General features: G+C 36.7%; 3 protein-coding genes across 5 annotated transcripts in view; all 3 read right to left on the bottom strand.

Annotated features, from left to right (window-relative positions):
- Positions 1-23,400, bottom strand: part of LOC117984751 (integrin alpha-9-like) — a 41,216-nt gene that overhangs the window by 472 nt on the left and 17,344 nt on the right. The window contains exons 16-20 of one of the 3 annotated variants that reach the window (XM_069500117.1): positions 3,378-3,462; positions 2,175-2,237; positions 1,142-1,271; positions 800-872; positions 467-584 (exon numbers count right to left, since the gene is read on the bottom strand). In XM_069500117.1, the coding sequence (XP_069356218.1) occupies positions 467-584; positions 800-872; positions 1,142-1,271; positions 2,175-2,237; positions 3,378-3,462 (469 nt within the window). Of the gene's footprint in view, positions 1-466; positions 585-799; positions 873-1,141; positions 1,272-2,174; positions 2,238-3,377; positions 3,463-15,561; positions 15,666-15,747; positions 15,885-18,526; positions 19,739-20,468; positions 20,587-20,729; positions 20,803-21,578; positions 21,709-22,125; positions 22,189-23,400 lie in introns of those variants that run through there. The other 2 variants (XM_034971391.2, XM_069500118.1) reach the window with 2 other exon arrangements.
- Positions 4,786-11,035, bottom strand: LOC117984595 (integrin alpha-4-like). The gene is made up of 9 exons (XM_069500246.1): positions 11,030-11,035; positions 9,924-10,148; positions 9,062-9,176; positions 8,126-8,299; positions 7,215-7,409; positions 6,648-6,772; positions 6,084-6,150; positions 5,298-5,444; positions 4,786-4,959 (listed from the first exon to the last, which is right to left on the bottom strand). Exons 1-9 carry the CDS (start codon positions 11,033-11,035, stop codon positions 4,910-4,912), a joined length of 1,104 nt encoding a protein of 367 aa, XP_069356347.1. The 3' UTR covers positions 4,786-4,909.
- LOC138402646 (integrin alpha-5-like) lies at positions 11,831-15,629 on the bottom strand. The gene is made up of 5 exons (XM_069500153.1): positions 15,562-15,629; positions 15,175-15,277; positions 13,484-13,636; positions 12,545-12,658; positions 11,831-12,063 (listed from the first exon to the last, which is right to left on the bottom strand). The coding sequence occupies exons 1-5, from the start codon at positions 15,607-15,609 to the stop codon at positions 11,945-11,947; spliced, it is 537 nt and encodes a 178-aa protein (XP_069356254.1). The 5' UTR covers positions 15,610-15,629; the 3' UTR covers positions 11,831-11,944.

Below are 23,400 nucleotides of genomic sequence, written 5' to 3'. Positions count from 1 at the left end.
ATGGTACCTAAGTATGGGGCAAAGGAGTAACCCAAACTGGCCTACGTAGTTAGGACCCTGTGTTGAAGGGTCTTCATGATCGTCACTCAACACGAGATAAAACGTCTCTCGGACTACTGTCTCTACACTGTGACATAACTAGTGAAATGAATGCTAAACATTGTGGCTAATTCTGTTGTAGATTATCTCTTAACTAAACTGAATTAAAGGTGCTATCCTTTTTCACCAATAGAATGAAAGGGAATGAAACCAATGAAAGGAATAGCAATACATTGAGACTTGTCATTGTAGTTTAGTTACAATATTATAACTAGTGAAGTGAATGTTAAGACTTAAAGGGCTTAAACTTAAAGGATTCACAAAGGCAAAGGTAAGTATGAAAAGGGACAAAAATAGTTGTAAAATTGAAACTTGATTAAAAATTTAACTAAATGCGAAAAACGTTATTAAATAGGCTTGTACTCACTTTGTAAAATATTAATATCAACATTGACAGCAAAAGAAGGCCTGTGACGCCTCCAACAATATATGGCCAGATAGGAGCTGCCGGTTCCAATATTAATATAGTAGATATGAATTTAGTTCTGAAAAAATCATTAAAACAATCACTAGATGGGGTTCGAATCCTAGGTACGCATCACTAACTTTTTAGAGTTATCTAAACAATTTAATATCACTAAATTTAGATTCTAAAAATCTAAATTCACGCGGACAAAGTGGCGGTTGTCATCTAGTTTACGTAGCCATAATAAGTTGAACATAAATAAAGTTAGCAATTAAAAAAACAATTCAGACATACATATTTCGTCCTTGTTGAAGAATCAGAATTGTTGTCGTTACGTTGAAATTATTATTTTCATAGAGAAAATGACCTGAAAAATGATTCGATATAGGTAAATTAAACATATCTAGGTCTGGGCCCTATACAAATATATTAATTAATGAGTAAAAAAGAAGACAGAAGTGGATAAGTTATATATAAGTGAAAAATTGGACAGAATATAATAAATTAGAATGGAATGGAATAAAAACGAAACCTTTTTATATATATAAACTTTTATGACTCTTTGACGATTTAATAATGTAAATGTTTTCGTGTACAAATAAAATGTTTATCTATGTAAAACAAGTTTATATTTACCATGTAAACCCATATCGAACCGCAGTGGTAGAACGACGGGCAAGGAAACATGTGCTGGCAAGTTCCAGGTACATTCTAGCTCCTGACCTACACCTAACTGACATCCTTCGATCTGACTTGATAAGTTCATCTGAAAAATTAAACAAATATAAGAACCTCTATAGCTATTCTCGGTACTAACAGTAAGCACATTACTGTCCACGCCCACCGACGAGGCGGCCACACCAGCCGAATCCTTCTAAATTAAACGAGATCTTTAATTGCTTAATTTAGATTTTTTTTTTTTTTTATTCAGATACAAGTTAGCCCTTGACCCTAGACCCTAGCCCGTGAGATTGCACTCACCTGATGGTAAGTGATGATGCAGTCTAAGATGATAGCGGGCTAACCTGGAAGGGGTATAAACCCGTACCCGCTAAATCGCTTGGCGGCACGGCTTTGCCGGTAAGGTGGTAACTAGCCACAGCCGAAGCCTCCCACCAGACCAGACAAGAAATTTAGAAATTATAAAATTCCAAACCCCTGCCAGGAATCGAACCCGGGACCTCCCACTAATAAGACCACAGCGCTCACGACTGCGCCAGGGAGGTCGTCAATTTACGTTTATTTTATAGAATTGTTAATTATTATGATATCTATGTATTTGATTTAATAAATTTTACGTTATATTGTTTTAGGTTTTTTTCGTTAACCTTTATTTGATTTTTTTTTTCAATCCGCTGACATGGACAAACTAATAAAAAAATCTCGTAAAAAAAGTCTTGATTATAATACCTCCTTGATTATCGTACCTCTACTTTGGCAAAGCCCTCTACACCCAATATAAGTTCTTTCTTTCGTAATTGGCGATGTTCACTTCGATGTTCGCGGTGTGCACACGCATACGCACGCACTTTCTCGAAAATTCAAAAGTCTAGATTTTTTAAATAACTTTTTGCGGGTCCTAAGAAATTTTATATTAGCACAGGAAATCAATGAACATTACAAAATAAACATTTTTTGGAGTGCCAAATTATAAGAGTTTTAACATTACCTTTTCAGGAAAAAGAACTTGGGCCGCCAACCGAAACCAATCCGATGGACCGAAGTTGGATACCTATAAAATACAAAATCTAAATATATAAAAGGAAAAGGTGACTGACTGACTGACTGACTGATTGATCTATCAACGCACAGCGTAAACTACTGGACGGATCGGGCTGAAATTTGGCATGCAGATAGCTATTATAACGTAGGCATCCGCTAAGAAAGGATTTTTGAAAATTCAACCCCTAAGGGGGTGAAATAGGGGTTTGAAATTTGTGTAGTCCACGCGGACGAAGTCGCGAGCATAAGCTAGTTAAAATATAATCATCATCATCTTTATTATCTTTTCAACCCATCGCCGGCCCACTACTGAGCACGATTCTCCTCTCACAATGAGAAGGGCTTAGACCGTAGTCCACCATGTTTATGGAGAACTCTCAAGCATGCAGGTTTCCTCACGATGTTTTCCTTTACCGTTAAAGACTTTACGGTGGGTTCATCTCCTAAGTAACTTAGTTATTTAGTTAAGTAGTTAGTTAAGTACGTTGACGTACTACTACGTACTACTTGCGTTGACACATTGGCCCCGTGTCATATCAGGAAGACAGCATCAAGACCGGGAGCCGCAGCAGAAACAGCTGAAAACGGCAAGCGGCGCAAGTATGCCTCTCTTATAGAGAGTTACATTTTTGTGCCGTTTGCCGTGGAGACCCTGGGGCCATGGAGTCTTAGTGCTAAAAATTTTTTACGAGACATTTCACCGCGATTAATAGCCTCAACTGGTGACAGAAGGGCTGGCTCATTTTTTGCGCAGCGGATCAGCCTGGCTGTCCAGCGCGGAAATGCAGCCAGTATTCTTGGCACCATTCCACGCGGTCATGATTTATATAGTAATTAGATAAGGCTAGCCTTAAGTTTTATTGTATTAAAAAAAAAAAAAAAAAAAAAAAAAAAAAAAAAAAAAAAAAAAAAAAAAAAAAAAAAAAGTTAAGTACTTTTTATTTGTGAAGATATTTTGCAAATGCTGTGTACACATTTTATAGATACATTTATCAGCCTGTGTTTGTTTATAAGTGTCGTAGTTTGTGTTAAATTAATGTATTGTGTGTGTTCCTAGTAAATAAAATAAATAAAGTAAGTGATATTTAATTGCCTAAAATGCACGTAAATCCGAAAAGTTAGACGTCCCGGGTATAAGCTAGTTAGGTACCTCATAATAATGTTCGAGGGTCACGTTGCTCGCCTCATTGAATTTTTCCCTCGTCACTACAATGGTCGCGTTTGGCAATGCTTTCCTGCAAAGTAAACAACACTTTATTCACGTAGGCTTGCGATTTCGTCACCATATCTACTTGGCCATTACTTCCTATCATGTTTCTAAATATCCCATTCTTTACAAGTTAAACCAAACAAAGTTTAATTCAAAACTTTAGCAGTACCCGTAGTACAAGATTTTACGTCTCACCAAACCAAACCAAATTCGAGAGTCGAAACACTTCCGCGTTACAGTAAAATGGACCTAAACAGCCTTGAATTGAAGTCAAATATTCAATGCCACTGATTTTAATTTCGCAATGTTTCCGCTTGGAGCGCTGGCTGTAGAAGTGTAGACAAACTTGAGCTTTAAAACAAGGCATTTAAGATCCAGTTTACTGTAACGCGGAAGTATTTCGACTCTCGAATTTGGTTTGGTTTGGTGAGACGTAAAATCTTGTTCTACGGGTACTGATCAGGTTTCGTATTTTGTAATTTACTTACATTGGGTTTTTGCAAAGTTATGGACAGCTTATGAAATAATGACCAACAATATTTTTGTTTATTTAGTAAGTAGGTACCTTTGGGAAATTTATGTATTTGCCTTACTGCCGAATACAAAATCAGCTACAACATACGGCAGGAAATATTGTAGGTACAGTAGGTACGCCCCATAAAAATAATGTAATCTCATTCTAAAGGCTGACGTACATTATTTTCTGCCGCGTACATCGACCTTTAGAAGGAGATATCGGTTTCGTAGAGCGTTATCTCTGTCGTTCAGACTGACAAAACGTCACATAAGTATGAGTGACAGAGACAACCCTCTACAAAGCCGAAATCTCATTCTAAAGGTCGATGTGCATTATTTTCTGCCGCGTACTGTTCAACCTTAAGAAGGAGATAGCGGTTTCGTAGAGCGTTGTCTCTGTCGTTGAGACCTCTCATTTCGAGAGAAAGTCGAACTCTCATTCTAAAGGTCGATGTACTATATTTTTGCCAGTATCTATAACATTTTTATAAAAAATATAAAACATTTTCGAAACGCCAACGAGCAAACATTTTCAGTCACGTTATTTTATATTATAAGAAAAAATTCGGTGTTTGAGAATAATTATAAGAATAGTAAAAACTGTTTTTTTTATAAAACATGTACATTGTACATATTTGCATACCCACTAATAGAAAGTTTGGCTTCTGGTCTAATATAAATCGACAGATTTTTGTGTTGGCTCCATGGACCTATGTATGTCCCATCATATAATGGGTTTTCAAGTATGGCAATAACATGCAACTCTTTTGGTTCACTATCTCTATATGTATACTCCAATTCCATCTCCCATTCAACAGACTCAGATCTTGCCAATGGTGCTGGCAAATGACAAGTTACTACCAGTTCTTCTAAGGAACATTCGCTTGGAAGTCTTTTAGGCGGCGATGGTAGTGTGAGATGAACTTTAGCTCCGTACGATGGTTCTGCTTCATTTATTACGGAGACTTTAAATCCAAGTCTGTCATCTGTTCCTGGTATGTACACTCTGAAATTGAAACAGGCAAGATATTTTATTTTCTCGGGAGGCTCATAGAGAAAGTAGAACATTCATTCATCGAATAAATCCATAAAATGACCATGGGCATTTTTGTATGAACTCAGCCCTGATAACCAATTTAGAGTTGTAATGTATGTTAGTTTATTGCTTATAACATTAGGTGTAAAGGTGTATGTTAGTTTATTGATTATAACATTAGGTGTTTTATTATTCATTGCTGTAGAGCGGAGCGAGACCAATAATTAATCTATGTTCATTGCTATTTTTCGTAAATGTTGACGTTGTCAATTTACAATCTACCAGGGAAGTTTATTTTTCTTACCTACTTGTATTTAGGGGATCCAAAAACATTTTCAACAGTGGCTTACAGATGAGATCTTCACCGCAGTCTCTTCTTAGTTGAATAGCGAATGACGTTTTTAAAACTGAGTCTGCCGATACTCTTGCTCCATATGATGGAAAATATTTACTTTCTACAAAATATTTAATATCTATAATATCTATATTACTAGCTTATGCTCGCGACTTCGTCCGTGTGGACTACACAAATTTCAAACTCCTATTTCACCCCCTTAGGGGTTGAATTTTCAAAAATCCTTTCTTAGCGGATGCATACGGCTACGTCATAATAGCTATCTGTCTGTCAGTGAAGTACTCAAAGATGATAAAAGCATTGATATGAGAGAGTCTGCCAATCCGCACTAGGCCTGCGTGACAGACTATGGCTTTAACCCTTGACCCTTCTAAGACACCGTAGTAGACGATGACATAATAAGCCACAATTTATTTTAAATGTTAGAACTTAGAACATAGAGTTAAAGAACTATGTATTGCACGTCAGAAAGTATATATTGTAAAACCACACATTTGCAACAATTCTACACCATAATGCGTTTTTTTTCCTTATTTAATTAAGTCAAAATAACAAATATAACAAAAATGAAAAAGTTAAAGGAAAATCAAAATAAGAGTTATACACAATTTGATGTGATTTCCAAAGAAGATTTTAGCATAAAATTACCTCAACAACAGAAAATTTATCACAGTTTCTATCTTCTTAGTCTAAATCTATTTTTAAGGGGCTGTAAAATAGTGAGAAAAAAATTTCCTACCTTCGAGAAAACCATTATATTCCAAATTGAATTTTATCGAAATTGGCTTTGATAAATCGGCCGCTGGCTGGAAATAAAGCAGATTATGAATGTATACTTCGAACAGTGCGTGTTGCCAGTGATGACATATGGATCCGAGACATGGTCGCTTACTATGGGCCTCATAAGAAAGCTCAGAGTCACTCAGCGGGCGATGGAGAGAGCTATGGTTGGAGTTTCTCTACGTGATCAAATCGGAAATGAGGAGATCCGTAGGAGAACTAGAGTAATCGACATAGCTCAACGGGTTGCGAAGCTGAAGTCGCAATGTTCAGGGCACATAGTTCGTAAAACCGATAGGGTCTCAAGGTGCTGGAATGGCAACCTCGCACTGGAAGACGCAGCCTTGGAAGAACGCCCACTAGGTAGACGGACGACATCAGACGAGTCGCAGGGAGCCGCTGGATTCAGGCGGTGCAAGACCGTGGCGTGTGGACGTCTATCGGTTGATGATGATGATGATGACGATGATACGTTATCGATAAGGCTGGTATAATTTCTATTCTTCTTCCTGTTTAAACATACCTTCATGACAACAATTCGTTCATCGCACTTCTCTTTGCCTGCTGTTATAGATAAATCGTATTCAGTGTCTCCTTTAAACCCTACCCGGTTTTCCTTAGTATCAACTGTTATTCTCGCCGTGAAATCTGTAATAAAATATTTGTTAACTAATTCTTAAGGAGCCATGATAGCCTAGTGGTTAAGACGTCTGTCGTTTAGAACAAAGTCCTAGAATCATCAGACGTTACTTATTTTCTGAGTAAGAAAATGTGTGGGATAGAGTGGTGTCATCCGATGAGTTTTCTTCTTTATCCATGAGAATATCTCGGATGTACCTACCTCAGATTAAAATCATCAGACATAATAAGACGTAGAAATGTCAAAGATGTCCACTGAATAGCTTGGATTCGGACCCTGGATCGGATTAGTGCGTAAATTCTCGTTCTTTCGAAGTCAGTTAGTAAAATTCTTAATATGGCTGTTAGAGGGGCGCCTATGAGGTAGGCGCCTAGGCAAGCTAGGCCGGACTATTTTGTCAACGATCTTTATGTGGTTTTATTAACAAGTAATAATAATCTTAAGCCTTACCAGATTTTATTATTCTAGCTGCTCGTTTTAAAGCAGTTCTTGGAGTAGAATTGGCACAAAACAATGCAGTGAAGTTAGTAGCATTTACTGGTAAATTTACAGCATCTGGCACTCTTATAGAAACCTTCACATGTACTGTAGGTATACATCTAAATATATAAGCTGCTCCTATACTATATGCACCTACTGCAAAGTCTGGAACAAGTATGGGGTTTAAAAGCATAACAATAGGTAAATACTCGATTCGATTATCTATACTTGTTTACTAGAATATCACTTATACATCGATGCTACCCTATTATAATCACTAACCCTATTATAAATGCGAAAGTGTGTTTGTTTGTTGGTTTGTTGGTTTGTCCTTCAATCACGTCGCAAGGGAGCAACGGATCGACGTGATTTTTTGCATGGGCATAGCAAAGACTTTGAGAGTGACATAGATTTATTATCCATACTTCTATACTAATATTGTAAATGCGAAAGTGTGTCTGTCTGTCTGTCTGCATAGCTTTTCACGGCCCAACCGTTCAACCGATTTTGTTAAAATTTGGCACAGAGTTAGCTTATATCTCGGGGAAGGACATAGACCACTTTTTATACCGGAAAATTAAAAAGTTCCCACGGGATTTTCAAAAACCGAAACCCACGCGGATGAAGTCGCGGGCATCAGCTAGTTATCTATATTTACGAGAAGACTAGAAAATAAATAAATACACCATCTTAAGCCATCTTTATACCAAATTTCGTCAACATTGGTTGAACGGATTGGACAGACAGACAGACAGACACACTTTTGCATTTACAATATTAGTATGGAAGAATGGATAATAAACCTAATGATGATGATAATGAATATAGATACATAAAATATGGTAACCGATACTAAGAAAAATAAAAACCAAAATTCTCACCATTACAGTTATTTTCGTCCAGATCTATTCCTTTTGATATAGAGTAGCCAAAGGTTTTCGATTCTGCAACCACGATTCTCTGGTCATATTGCTTGGTTAGACCTTTCTTACCCCCCCTGTATATGTATACAGCTCCTTTCCCTTTGTCTTCCCATGGAGCTCCTATGGCAATATCTACAACATGCAAAATCTTTGAGTCTATGGTACGCTCAAACATATCTGCAAAAATAGTGTAGCAACTCCGGCATCTCTACAAAAAAAAAAAATCTTGTAAAAACAAAATAATAGGGAGCAGACCTCTAGTTTAAAGTTATCTAAATATAAAAAGGAAAAGGTGACTGACTGACTGATCTATCAACGCACAGCTCAAACTACTGGATGGATCGGGCTGACATGCAAATAGCTATTACGACGTAGGCATCCGCTAAGAAAGGATTTTTGAAAAATTCAACCCCTAGGGGTGTAAATAGGGGTTTGAAATTTGTGTAGTTCACGCGGACGAAGTCGCGAGCATAAGCTAGTTTATTAATAATTTTGAGCAAATATTCCACATATCCTGCTAGCTGTGATAGCCTAGTGGTTAGGACGTCCGCCTTCCAATCGGAGGTCGGGGGTTCGATCCCGGGCACGCGCCTCTAACTTTTCGGAGTTATGTGCGTTTTAACTTTTAATTAATTAAATATCACTTGCTTTAACGGTGAAGGAAAACATCGTGAGGAAACCTGAATGCTTGAGAGTACTCCATAATGTTCTCAAAGGTGTGTGAAGTCTAGCAATCCGCAGCACATGACCAGCGTGGTAGGCCAAAACCCTTCTCACTCTGAGAGGAGACCCGTGCTCTGTAGTGAGCCGACGATGGGTGATGATGATGATTCCAGACATGCCGAGCGGTCAATTAGCCCAGCGCATTGTATAGTGTTCAATTCTAATTATTACCATTAAATCCATCGCCGTCAATGTCTCCCAAATCAGCGATAGAACTACCAAAACGGGCTCCACTCGCCCCACTACCGGACACATAACTTGCTGCATCTAACCTAAATTTTATACCCTAAAACAAAACAAAATAGAAATACTTTAGTTTTTGATGACTCTTTTTATTTTCTAAGTTGTACCTTCACTTAAAAAAAAATAGAAATAGCAAGCATGAAAATTTGCAACACCAGAGGATTTGCCGATGCGTTGCCGACCTTTCAGGAATTTGTTGGTCCGCCCCTTGAATAACCTGTTGTAATCTAGTGGGAACACCGCCGATGGGAGTTGATTCCACAGTTTGCATGTGCGTGGAAAAAAAGGTTCTAGCACAACGGACGGTCGAACTGCACCAGACACCCGTCACAGATCTACTCGTGTGCCCAGGTGGTGCGGGTGAAATTGCTTACGGAGGTGCTTACACTGATACAAAAAAATTGAGGTGGGGGACCGCAATACTTCTCACTCTGAGACCAGACCCGTGCTCTGCAGTGAGCATAGTCTGTCATGATATCTATCTAGCTTGATTCCATCATTAATGGTTCATTGTGCACCAACTTTTTGTCATTTTTGGGTTCCATATCTTCAAAGAAAGGAACCCTTATGGGATTACTTCGTTGTCTGTCAGTCTGTCTATCAAGATCCGTCAAGGGAATTGGAACTTAAAGGGTAAAACCGTTAACCTAGCATCATGAAAGGCAGGTAGCATATCTTATAGTAAAGGGAAAATGCCGAAAACCGTGAATTTGTAGTTACCTACAATCTCAAAGAAAATTATCCTCCGGAATTCTCTGTTTGAGAGTTGAGGTCGATTTTTTGAACCTACCTGTGTATTTGTCAAGTAAACAAACACAGCCCCTTGATCATAGTGCAATATCCCATCCTTCCTCACGTAGTTAGGGGCTCCCACTAAGAGGTCAACCATTCCATCGCCATTGATGTCAGTACAGCACAACGTCGCGCCGAAGTAGGAGCCGAGCTGGTCGCCCACCACTTTATATTTAATGTTTAGAGGACTGTTTTCTTTTATTGATGGCTCGAAGATAAGTACCTGGAAAAGTTCAAATTATTACTGACTAGGAGCATTCGCTTGTAATGGAACAGCTCGAATCTTTATAATTTACCAGCCACATCCATGGTATATCGCATTTGTATTTTATCAAAATCAAATCAAATCATTTATTTGCACGATTGCAGGTACAATGATGGTGTTACAGTGGTTTATTTACAGCTACAATCCGCCATACAGTGGGCATGCAAAATTTATTTTCTTATTATCTATTATTAATAAGCTATTTTTTTTAACTTTTTTTTTTAGAATTATAATGTTCAACAGTCACATATCACATAATATAATATAATATCACCTGTCACATAATAATTATCTACCTGTAATATATTAACCAAGAAATAATAAAATTAAAAAATAGTCAATATAATATAATCACATCAAGTCAACTCTAATTAAATTACCTTAAGATTACTATTATTATTACTACATAAGTATAAATTGTATAATATTTTATTCCTTGTATTCAAAAAATTCTTTAACGGAATAAAATGTTTTTGCGGTCAGCCATTCATACAGTTTTTTTTTAAATGGTCCCAGCGGTAAGGACTTGATGTGATTTGGCAATTTATTGAATACTTTAATGCACATTCCAGTGAAATTTTTCATAAACAAGGCCGTTCTAGGGACACAATTAAAAACTAATCTATTAGGATTTCTTGTAGGATAAGAGCAAACATCATACGCTTTAGTAAAAAGATTATTATGCTTCTTAATGAAGACACAAATATCAAATAAATATAAACATGGCAGAGTTAACAAGTTAAGCTTCTTAAAAAGTGGTTTGCAAGTATCCGTTGGTGCGGCTCCACACATCGCTCGGACGCATTTCTTTTGGGCAATGAAAGCTCTATTTACGTTACTCCCATTTCCCCAGAACATCAGACCATATCTAAGATTAGAGGCTACGTACGCGTGATATACTTCTAGACTGGTTTTGATATCTACTATATTTTTAAGCCGTCTAAGAACAAAGCAAAATTTATTGATTTTTTCAGAAACTTTACAAATTTGTTCATTCCATGTCAGATTTGTATCCACGTATATTCCTAGAAACTTGATTGCTTTCACCGATTCTAAATTAATGTCATTATAATTTATGTCTAATGGGGTGGGTAGATTTTTATTAAATTGAACATATTTGGTTTTAGATAGGTTTATTTGAAGATTATTATTGTCAAGCCAGTTTATAATTGATTGAATTGTCAAATTTATTTCATTTTCGTGAAATTTGGTACCAGAAATATTATTGGTGGATACCACTATTGCGATGTTTGGCGCCTCTTAAAATAGAAGTCGCGTTGCGAGGCAGCCATGTTGAGTCGATTGTATAAATACGGGTGGTTGGTGATTTTTAAACTAGTCTCGTTCCGATGCGAGACTCGACCGACTATTAAATGCTTTTTGTGTTTAGATCGCCATTTTGATTGAGTGGTCGCAATAGCAATTTGGCCCTAATCAAGTAAATATTGCAGTTAAGTTAAAAAGTATAACTCTCGATAATCCTGTGCGCGTCGTGATTAATATTTAAATTCACTTCTGGTATGTTCATATGACAGAATTTCTTAAAATCATGAAACATGTATTTTTGTATTTGTAACCGACCATTACCAATTTTTATGGAGATAACTTAAAAATATCAGACTTTCCTCCAAACTTTCATCCCATAATTTAACCTCCTCAACCCACTGTCAAAATTTCTAACTGATTGGTTGAGCGCCGAGCGCGCTCCAGCCCCGCGTCCCTCAGTCGATCAGAAGGGTCAAGCTTACAGCGGTTTACCTGTATAAGTAATTTTTGTTACTTACCTGGCCATATCGAAAATGTGATTTCGGTGCCCCGGCAACGATTAGAGTTTTTCCATTTCTTTGAAATACACCGGATTCAACGCTGTAACCTATAAAAATGTTTCAAGAAGGAACCTCTATGGAAGGAATTATCAATGTTTAATTTTATTGTACTTAGTGTTTTGTCTAAAGAAATCTAAATCAGTACCCTTATTATAAATGCGAAAGTGTGTTTGTTTGTTTGTTGGTTTGTTGGTTTGTTGGTTTGTCCTTCAATCACGTCGCAACGGTGCAACGGATTGACGTGATTTTTTGCATGGGTATAGAAAAATACCTGGACAGTAACATATAGGCTACTTTTAATCCCAAAAATTCAAAGAGTTCCCACGGGATTTTTAAAAAACCTAATTCCACGCGAACGAAGTCGCGGGCATCAGCTAGTTTAGTAATATTATAGCTTACATCCCAGAGAACGGACATAAGCCCCCTACATTTTACCGGAAATTCATTGAACTCCCATGGGATTTTTAAAACCTAAACATGAAGTCGCGGGCATCACCTAGTATCTAATAGTAGGTATCATTAAAATACCTAAGTAGCCATCAGGACCTAGTTCTTTGGTGTAATATGGATTAACGATTATCGGCTCGCTCAAGTAGGAATTCTTGAAGTTTTTGTAGATTGGCCGGTACTCAACAACGCCACCTGAAGCGAAATCAATTAACACATTTCAAAATTAAAAAAATTGCGTATAATTACCTACTTGCAAATGATTAAATCTCTCGATAACTTCTACGCGTTGTGACCTAGAGAAAGTTTTAGGTTAGGTTTAGGTGTGAGAAGGGCTTAGGCTATAATCTGCCATGCTGTTATAATGCTGATTGGCAGACATGCAGGTAGGGTAGCCAGGCGTCCGCATAAAGCCGGACATAGGTTGGTTTTTTGATTGCGTGTCCGGCCAAAATAAACGGTGTCCGGCCTTTGTTAGGCTTTTTACATTTCGCAAAGTGGCCGAGCGCAGGCGAGTCGACTGTCGGTCGCTCCTGCAGGCGGCAGTGCCGCCTGACAGCAAGATTTATGACAATAATAAAAAAGCTTGATTTTACTTACAATTTTTTTGTCGTACCTATTAATACTAAGACACAAAATCCTCAATAATTTAGTGTGTCCGGCCTTTCTACCCAAATGTCCGGCCAAACTGGCTGGTCTGTCCGGCTATTAGATTTGGCGACCTGGCAACCCTACATGCAGGTCATGCATGCATCTCAGGCATGCAGGTTTCCTCACGATGTTTTCCTTCACCGTTAAAGCAAGTGATATTTAATGAATTTAAAAACATCCATAGCTCTGAAAAGTTAGTGGTACGTGTCCGGGATCAAACCCCCGGCCTTCCTAGAGTGATGTCTCTGTTACCCATGCCTATGTGACGTTTCGTCCGTCTCAACGACAGAGACAACGCCGCGCTCTACGAAACCGTCATCTCTTTCTAAAGTTCTATGTGCAATATTTCCTGCTGGATATTTTAGTTACCTGTTCCTTCCAATAGGCCAGGTGCGCCGAGGACAACGCCAGTTTCAGACGCTTTGACTGAAAAGCCGGCTTGTCCGTCACCGTAGTACCAAATATTGGTACCAAATTCCATGTACTCTCGTCGACTACCGTCGCTCTGGAAATAGCTATTTTCTGAAACGGGTATTTATGAGAAACCTGTATTACAACCTCAATTGTTCTGATTGGCTGAATTTGTGCAATTCTTGTTGTAACAATGCATTGTAGCCAATAGTAAGCGAGCGTTAACCCATCAGAGATGATTGCGATCGTGACATTGTAGCTGTCATTCTCCCGCAATCGCGCAGCAGAATTTCTCAAAAACTACTTTGCACTATAAGTCACAAACGTAATATATACACTACCCATATTATAAAATATGCCAAAACGTGTTTCTTTGTTGGTTTGTGCTTCAATCACGCCGCAACAGAGGAACAGATCGACGTGATTTTTAGGGTTCCGTACCTCAAAAGGAAAAACGGAACCCTTATAGGATCACTTTGTTGTCTGTCTGTCTGTCTGTAAAGAGACCTAGAGGGTACTTCCCGTTGACTTAGAATCATGAAATTTGGCAGGTAGGTGGGTCTTATAGCTGGTATTAAGAGAAAAATCTGAAAACCATGAATTTGTGGTTACATCACACAAAAATAAATTGTGGTCATAAACTAATAATTAGTATTTTCAATTTTAGAAGTAAGATAACTATATCAAGTGGGCTATCATATAAAAGAGCTTCGCCTGTGCATTCTAAAACAGATTTTTATTTATTTTTATGCATCATAGTTTTTGAGTTATATTGCAAAATGTCGAAAAAATACGACTGGAGTACGGAACCCTCGTTGCGCGAGCCTGACTCACACTTGGCCGGTTTTTTACATGAAATGCAAGGACAATGGAATCTAAGACTAGGTACTTTTTGTCCCGGAATATCGGTCCCATGAGTTTTTTTAATACCTGCATCCACACGGAATAAGCTGCGGGCATCAGAAATTAAAGATAAAATTTGTGAGTCCCGTGCCCGTCCCGTATACCATACCTATACACCATAATAATATGATGGGGATGATGGAATAGGTAAGGTTCGCTAAATTGTCAAATTAATCCAACCAAAAACATTTCATGTAAATTTGGTTGCCAAGCATCACAAGTTCGTAATGCCTTCTTTTTAAAAAAGTTATGAGATCTTTAGTAGAGTCAAGCCTCTTACTGAGCTTCGATTTGTGCTGCCCATGAGACCTGTGCTTGTGCTTTCCAATTTCTTGATGATTTCCCTGTTGTTTCCTATGCAATTATATACCAAACTTCAGTCTTCTAGGATTTCTGATAAGTAAGTAAACTAGAATTTTTGATTAGGGATTTTGAATTATGATGATTATCAGTGAGTCACGAAATCGATGTATTTCAGGTATCAATAAATCTGAAACCATAAAAGCTAGATAATTGATACATAGTGTGTTTAATAAATTTGCTGAGGATACCTTATCATGAAAATTTCAGGTTTCTAGCGTCATCCAGACCGAAGCTATGACTGTTCGAAAATATGACGAAACGCTTCGAGAAAAGATACGTAGCGCCCCGTCCTTTAGTTTGGCTTGTCTTGGTGGTATTAATTTTTTTTTTTTTTTTTATTTTTTTTTATTTTTATTGAATGGTTTAAAAAGTTCAATTCTTACTGGGATCCGATAAAGGCAGGTATTCCTGTCCCTTTCTCGCCGACAGCATGTAACACATTCCGTTTTGAGCAAAATTTATATCGTTCCAGCGTGGTGCACAGATCTGCAATAATCGAATTGTTATTTTTTTAAAGAATATAATTTTATATTTAACTAGTATCAATACAAATTATAACCTTTCTTCTTTAACTAATCATATATCAGGCAACCTTAAGAATAGGAAAATATGAGGAAATACAGACTGCAGGTGGTGTGTAATACAATTAATTATAATATAGGTACATACTTTCAAATAACTGCTACATAAGTACTAATAATATATGAACCACTAATCTCTGTGTGAACTAACTACAATGAGCAAGACAATGCAGAAATATATTTTCTTACAAACAGAGCTCCATTAGGCATGGCGCTAAGCGTGGCTCCAAACCACATGTCATCTTCAAATAAGTATTTCCGCCCAGAAGACCTCCGGAAGGTTTTGTCTTCGACTGAAAAAGCCAAAAAAACCTTGTCACAATATTTTAAAAACCTTTCGTGTCAAAATACAACCATTCAGAAGTAAACGCTTACTTTCTCCACCCACTCCTATAAGCAGACAAGATACATTGTGGTAACTATTCAAATCTTGTACGGAACACTTGAACACTTCTCCTGGTGATATCCTCCAGTTTAACCTGCTTTGTGCTTTTGGCGCACCGACGATCAACCTATGAACAAGATAATTATTTTAATAAAAGAGGTGTCTATAAAGTTAGACATCTCTATATATAAAAAACCGGCCAAGTGCGAGTCAGGCTCGCGCGACGAGGGTTCCGTAATACAGTCGTATTTTTAGACATTTTGCACGATAATTCAAAAACTATGATGCTTAAAAATAAATAAAAATCTGTTTTAGAATGTACAGGTGAAGACCTTTTATATGATACCCCACTTGATATAGTCACTCATTTCCAAAGTTGAAAATACTAATTATTAGTTCATGACCACAATTTAATTTTTTCTTGTATGATCTAACCCTAAATTCACGGTTTTCAGATTTTTCCCCAAATGTCAGCTATAAGATGTACCTACCTGCCAAATTTCATGATTCTAGGTCCACGGGAAGTACCCTGTAGGTTTCTTGACACACAGACGGACAGACAGACAGACAGGCAGACAGACAGACAGACAGACAGACAGACAGGCAGACAGGCAGACAACAAAGTGATCCTATAAGGGTTCCGTTTTTCCTTTTGAGGTACGGAACCCTAAAAAACTTAATATGATAGATATAGATAGATAGATAGAAATACTTTATTGCACACAAAAAATATTACATAACATGACAAAGAAACTAAAACTAAAAAAATAATTGTACGCAAAGGCGGCCTTATTGCTCACAGCAATCTCTACCAGGCAACCTTTGGTGAAAGGAGAAACTAGGTGTGTTGGATAGTACTTACACGCAATACAGAGAAATGAAGTACCTAGTATAATATTATATAATATAATTAATTAATAAGTACCTAACTATTTCAGTAATACATACATAACTATCATACATATACATAACTATTATAAATATCAATATATATACGATCCATAATAGTAATATAACATATATAAATAACATACCTATAAAGTAACATACCTACATATATTATAACAGACATACATATTATACCTATGATAAAAAACGAATAAATTAACTATTATGGCATCGATAAGTATAGTTCTTTAAGACGATTTTTAAATATGGGCAAGGATTTCGAATTCCGAATATTTTTGGGCGGAGCATTCCACAGTTGTACAATATATTCTGTAAAAGATTTCACATAGAATTTTGTGCAGTCACGTGGGGTTTGGAGTTTGTTGTCTGTTGAGTTGAGTTGAGGACTAGATTTTTGTTTGAAATAGCCCTAAGTAGGTAGAGAACTACATAGGGCCTACCTACGCAGCTACGTAGCGCTATATCAAACAAAAATCTTCCTCTTCGAAAGTAAGTATAGAAGCTTTCGAAGGACACTCTTCTTAACAAATCACAATTTACTAAAAAACATACCTACCTCTGTTTAGTTAAAACTACACTATAACCAAAATAACCCGAATCTTTATCCGGATGATAAAATATCTTAGAATTCTCGTGAAATATATTTGAGCACTCACAAAACAAAATATTTACGAACAAAATAATGCACAGAACATTACACATCATTTTAAAGTTATTAAAATTGTATAAAGTTATGATTTATTTGACATAAAGAAACACTTTTATGATCTTCTCTAAATATAAAATCCTCATCCAGAAAACTCAATGTCTGTTTGATGACTGAAACGGCTGTTGTTATTTTATATACAATTTTAATGGCAATATTATTAATAAGCCTTTATTAAATACGAGCTATTTTTCCTGGATCACTATTTTCAGCAAATTTTTCGTTAAATGAGTCATTATTTTATTTTAATGAGTATTATTTAGTTCTAAAATGAGACAATGCAATTTGTATTATTAATTGCCGATGAGTGCCTATCAGTGAATTCCTATGACACAGAGTGTGGCGGTGAAGGAAAACATCACGAGGAAACCTGCATGCCTGAGAGATTACCACCAAAAAGGGCATCCGAGACGGTAAAGCGGTTTGACGTTAAGCACGTACTTTTGTTTTGCTTGATCAAGTAACTTGATACGCCCGTCAAGCAGCTTGAGCTAGCAAACGGCACCTCTCTTATTTCTCATTTCTCGAATATTGTCCAAACGTCGCGTCAAGCAAAAATACTTGCTAATGGTAGGGGAGCCCAAGAGGGGATTTTGGGATTTACTCGAGCGCGTCAGATTAAGACAAGGTAAGTTAATTAGATGCAGAAAAGTGTGCATTTCGTTGATCTGACAAAAAGTGTGACCTAAGGAAATGGGAGAGTCACAAAGTTTCAAAATCGGCAGTGACTTTTGGTTGCGTTGTCTAAAGTCTAAGATGGAGCGCCCCCTTTTACACCTTCGTACGACCACCCCTACCATGCAAACCAGCAGATAAATATTTTTGCGATAAAAAAAACACATGGGGCGCATTATATACCATTGATATTTAAAGCGCTCGAGTAATTCTTTGTGTTTTTTTTTACATTTTTGAAAACCTGTACGCGCTCTCTCCGCCAGTGAAAGGGGTTACATCATATAAACTTTTTTCTTATTAGCACCTAATCTTCACAATAAAATAGGTCTCCACGACGCTCGAGTAAATCCCTATTTAGTATCTTGGGCTCCGTAGCACGTAAATGCTTGACTCGAGCTACAAAGTAGAGTAGGAGTAAGAGTATGCGATGGGAGTGTGGGACCCCTTGCGCAAAAGTAGAGTAAATAAAAATACAAAAGTAAAAAAAATACTTTAATCTACTTAAATTCGAATAATATAATATGTTACAAGTAAAAAATAACTCATTACATTTATATATGTAGAAATAATAATTATTATATTTTTCCAATTTAATAATTATTATGATCTATTAGAAATTATCACAGTAAAATTACCTTAGTTGTTAGGTACTTAATAATATTAATTATCTGTATCATGTTCAGTCTTAATTTTAAATTCAACCATTCCTTTATACATTTACTAGCTTATGCTCGCGACTTCGTCCGCGTGGACTACACAAATTTCGAAACCCCTATTGCACCCCCTTAATAGCTGAATTTTCAAAAATCCAAAAAGTGGGTGGTCCACGCGTGTGAAGTCGCGGGCACAAGCTGATAATTTTATTGACTGGTAATTTATTTCAGGCTTTACACTATAGCGGTCAATTTGAGGAATACAATCGCCCTCCTGACTAGAACATCAATCAATCAATCAATCCTGTTTGCATCCACTGCTGGACATAGGCCTTCCCTAGAGCGCGCCACCACACACGATCCTCCACCTTCCTCATCCACCCACTTCCCGCTACCTTCTTAAGGTCGTCAGTCCAGCGGGTTGGAGGTCGTCCCACACTGCGCTTGCCGATACGCGGTCTCCACTCCAGAACACGTCTGCCCCAGCGGCCATCGGTTCTGCGGCAGACGTGGCCTGCCCACTGCCACTTCAGCTGGCTAATTCGTTGTGCTATGTCAGTCACTTTGGTTCTCCGACGGATTTCCTCGTTGCGGATTTTGTCCCTCAGAGAGACACCGCTCGTTCCATAGTACGCTGAGCGACTTTGAATTTGTAGACAAGGCCTACTATCAGTGTCCACATCTCAGCGCCATACGTGATCACAGGTAGGACACACTCATTAAAGACTTTCGTCTTTGGGGTATCGACGAATTGAAGACTTGACGCAATTTTCCAAATGCTGCCCAGCCCAGCTGTAATCTTCGACTAGAACATATTACTTTAAAATTCATATTTCATTAGTCATGCGCTAACAATTCCAATGACGAGGTCTCATTGATAAAAGAAGGTTCCTCAGCATCAGAGCTGCCGGCCGCGTCTGCAGTAGCAACAGTCCTGGCGTCTTCGTCAGTAGCACCAGAGGAACTCGCGTCTTCGGTCGTTTCATGTTCTTCGAGCTTCTTGAAGTTGCCTGGACGATTTCTTGAGAAGAATCCAAACTAAAAGAATGAATAAACAATTATTTTTTATCACAAACTCTACTTAGTTATTACGAATTATTTTCGTAATTAACTAAGTGACTAATTATGTTCTAAACTAAACTGAGAAGTGATTGAAGGACAAACCAACAAACCAACAAACAAACACACTTTCACATTTGTAATAGGGGTAGTGATAAACTTAATTTTTCACAAGTGAAAAACAATCTAACGGGCAATTTATCATAAACATTCTCGCTAAGTTACACTTGGGATGCACAAAAACAAAGTAAGTTATACTAAGTTTTCCTTACTTTACATACTTAAAAGGTAAACAAAGTACCTTCTCGCTGAAATGCGTAATAGGCGCAGTACACGGTCCATACCTATAGGACTGTGCTATCGCGAATTGACAATGAAATCATGATAGAGTGAAAAAGGGTGAAATCATGATAGAGTGATAAAGGGTGAAATGATGATAGAGTGAAAAAGAGTGAAAAATGGTGAAGGCATGATAGAGTGAAAATGGGTGAAATCATGATAGATTGAAAAACTCCAGGTCTAAAGGGTCGGCAAAAAGCGTCGCTCATATGCGTTTCTCTGAGAAGGTTTCTGCTGTTTATCTTTTAAGCGAACTAAGGAAAAATGGACTGGGTATAGGTGCGAAAAGGAAGAAAAATAGTAATTTGTGAAAATTGTTTAAGGGAAAAAGTGAAAAACGTGGTTAATCAGACTTGTACAATATACTCACTTTGTAAAATATTGATATCATAACTAACAGTAAAAGAAAGCCGGTGACGCCTCCAACGATATATGGCCAGATAGGAGCTGCCGGTTCCAATATTAATATAGTAGATATGGATCCAGTTCTGAAAAAATCGTTAATGAATCAAAAAATAAACCATAATCAGAACAGAATAAGGGAAATGATTTTTTTACAAACGAAATAAAAAAGAACTTCAAAATAATTAAATATAGTTAGCAAATAAAAACTAAAAAATAAAACACATACATATTTTGTCCTTCCTGAAGTAACAGAATTGTTGTTGTAACGTTGAAAGTATTATTCTCATAGAGAAAATGACCTGAAAATTGATTATTATTATTGGTAAATTAAACAACAATCTTTAGCCTTTTTAAGGAAATAGCAAAAAGGTTAGTCGACATCACAGGAGACCGAAGAGCTGGCAGCTACCTCGGACAAATAATTAGCCTAGCTATTCAAAGGGGAACGCTGCCAGTATCTTCGGAACCTTGCCTTTTAATAATATATTTTAGTTATAATATTATATTTTTTAAGGTTTTAGTTTTAGTTTAAATTTTTAAGAGGTTTAAAGTAATGTGAAGTTGAAGTAGTACTAATTAATTATGTAAAGACAGATTAAATGATTTACATGGTCAAAAAAAAAAATCTTTAGGTTGTCTTATAATACAACGATCATGAGTAAAAGAGAAATAGATATTATGTTACATAATAATGTCTCTAAAGTGAAGAATAGAATATTATGAATTAGAATTAAAATAATGGCCAGCAACTTGGGTACAATGCCTCGCTGTGGTAGTCTCGATGAGGTTTTAGATTTAATTTAATTTATTTTAGTTTTAATTTAGATTTAAGTTTTTTAGTATATACTATATTATATTTAATACTGTTATAATTCAACAAATAAAAGTTTAAAATTATCTTTAAAAAATAATCAAATTAAAATGTTCAAATAATGGAATGGAATAGAAGAGAAACCTTTCTATTCAAAAAATTTACTATTCTTTGACGATTAGATGATGTGAATGTTTTCGTGTACAAAATATAAAATGTTTATTTATCTACTTATCTAAATACCTAAAACAAATTTATATTTACCATGTAAACCCATATCGAACCGCAGTGGTAGAACGACGGGCAAGGAAACATGTGCTGGCAAGTCCCAGGTACATTCTAGCTCCTGACCTACACCTAACTGACATCCTTCGATCTGACTTGATAAGTTCATCTGAAAAATGAAACAAATAAGAAAAGAAATAGATACCCTCAAAATAAAAAATTACGAGATATTTCACCGCGATTATCTAGTGACAGAAGGGCTGACTAATTTTTTGCGCAACGGATCAGCCTGGCTGTCCAGCGTAGAAATGCAGCCAGTATTCTTGGCACCATTACACGCGGCCATGATTTATGTAGTAATTAGATACGGCTAGCTTTAAGTTTTATTGTAATATTTTCATTAAAAATATTAATAAAAAAGTACCTTATTTTATAATAGATATTATTCTACAAGGGTTCCTTTTCCTTTTGAGGTATTGCACCCTAAAAATTATGCAAGATTTGTTTTTTTAAACCGACTTCCAAAAAGGAGGTGATTCTAAATTCGGCCCGTTTTTTTTTTTGTTGAAAGAAAACGTTAACTTACCTTTTCAGGAAAAATAACTTGAACCGCGAACCGAAACCAATCCGAAGGACCGAAGTTGGTTACCTATAAAATACAAATCTATATAAAATTCAAAGTCCTGACTGACTGACTGACATATATATCAACGCACAGCCTAAACAGATGGTCCTAGAGACTTGAAATTTGGAGGGTGTATTCTACGTAAATAGTAGGTATTCATTAAGAAAGGATTTTTCGAAATTCCACCCCTAAGTGGGTTAAATGGGGGTTTGAAATTTAAGAAGTCCACGCGGATGAAGTCGCGGACATAAGCTATTAACTAGCTAACAGTAGGTATAATCATCATCATCGTTATCTGTTCACATCACTGGCCCACTTCTGAGCATAGGTCTCCTCTCAGAAAGAAAAGGGCTACGGTCCACCAAGTGTAAATTGGCATACTTCACAGTTGAGAACATTATGGAGAACTCTCAAGTATGCAGATTTCCACACGATGATTTCCTTCATCATTAAAGCAGGTGATATCTAATTGCTTCAAAGGTTGTTAGAGGTGTGTGGTCGGGATTGAACCACCGATCCCAGACAAGGAGTACCCACTAGATTACAATTTGGGGTTATTCAAGGGGCGGACCAACAAATTCCCGAAAGGCCAGCAACGCATCGGCAGTTCTTCTGGTGCTGCAAATGTTCATGGACGGCGGTAATCACTTAACATCATGTGACCTGCCTGCTCGTTTGCTAGCTATCTCTATAAAAAAAATCACTGCTTTTTTTAAACTACAATATAGCAAAATAATAAATTTTCCTCTTTCTTATAAACAAATAATGAGTAAAAAATTATACAGTCATGGAAATCGTTTACAACTTTTTAAATTAGATGTCCATTATAATAAACAAACTTTGTACTTAGTTGGTAAAATTTTTCAATTACTTCGTCTCAGACTTCAATCAGCTCGATATAAAGTTAAATTTTTTATTATCATAAGATTATAATCAGAAAAATAAAATGAAAAATCAGAAAATAAAATTTGTTTTTACAAAAAAAACATTTCCATTATATACATATTATATGTGTATTACCGGGTAGCGCTGTTAGCCCAAGAGTTGCCTGGAATTATATTGTCCAAAAAAACAGGGCAAGTGCGATTTGGACTAGCACACGAAGGATTCCGTACCTACCATCGTACAAGATTATGTAATTTTAATTTATTTTAATTAGCATGGTGGACCTTTTGAAAGTTTAATTAGTTCATTATAGCGGCAACAAAAATACACGTTCTGTGAAAATCTCAACTC

Source organism: Maniola hyperantus, chromosome 8 (assembly GCF_902806685.2).
Source record: "Maniola hyperantus chromosome 8, iAphHyp1.2, whole genome shotgun sequence".
NCBI lineage: Eukaryota > Metazoa > Arthropoda > Insecta > Lepidoptera > Nymphalidae > Maniola > Maniola hyperantus.
The sequence above is the reverse complement of the archived record's forward strand: the minus strand, read 5'-3'. Positions and strand labels throughout refer to the sequence as shown.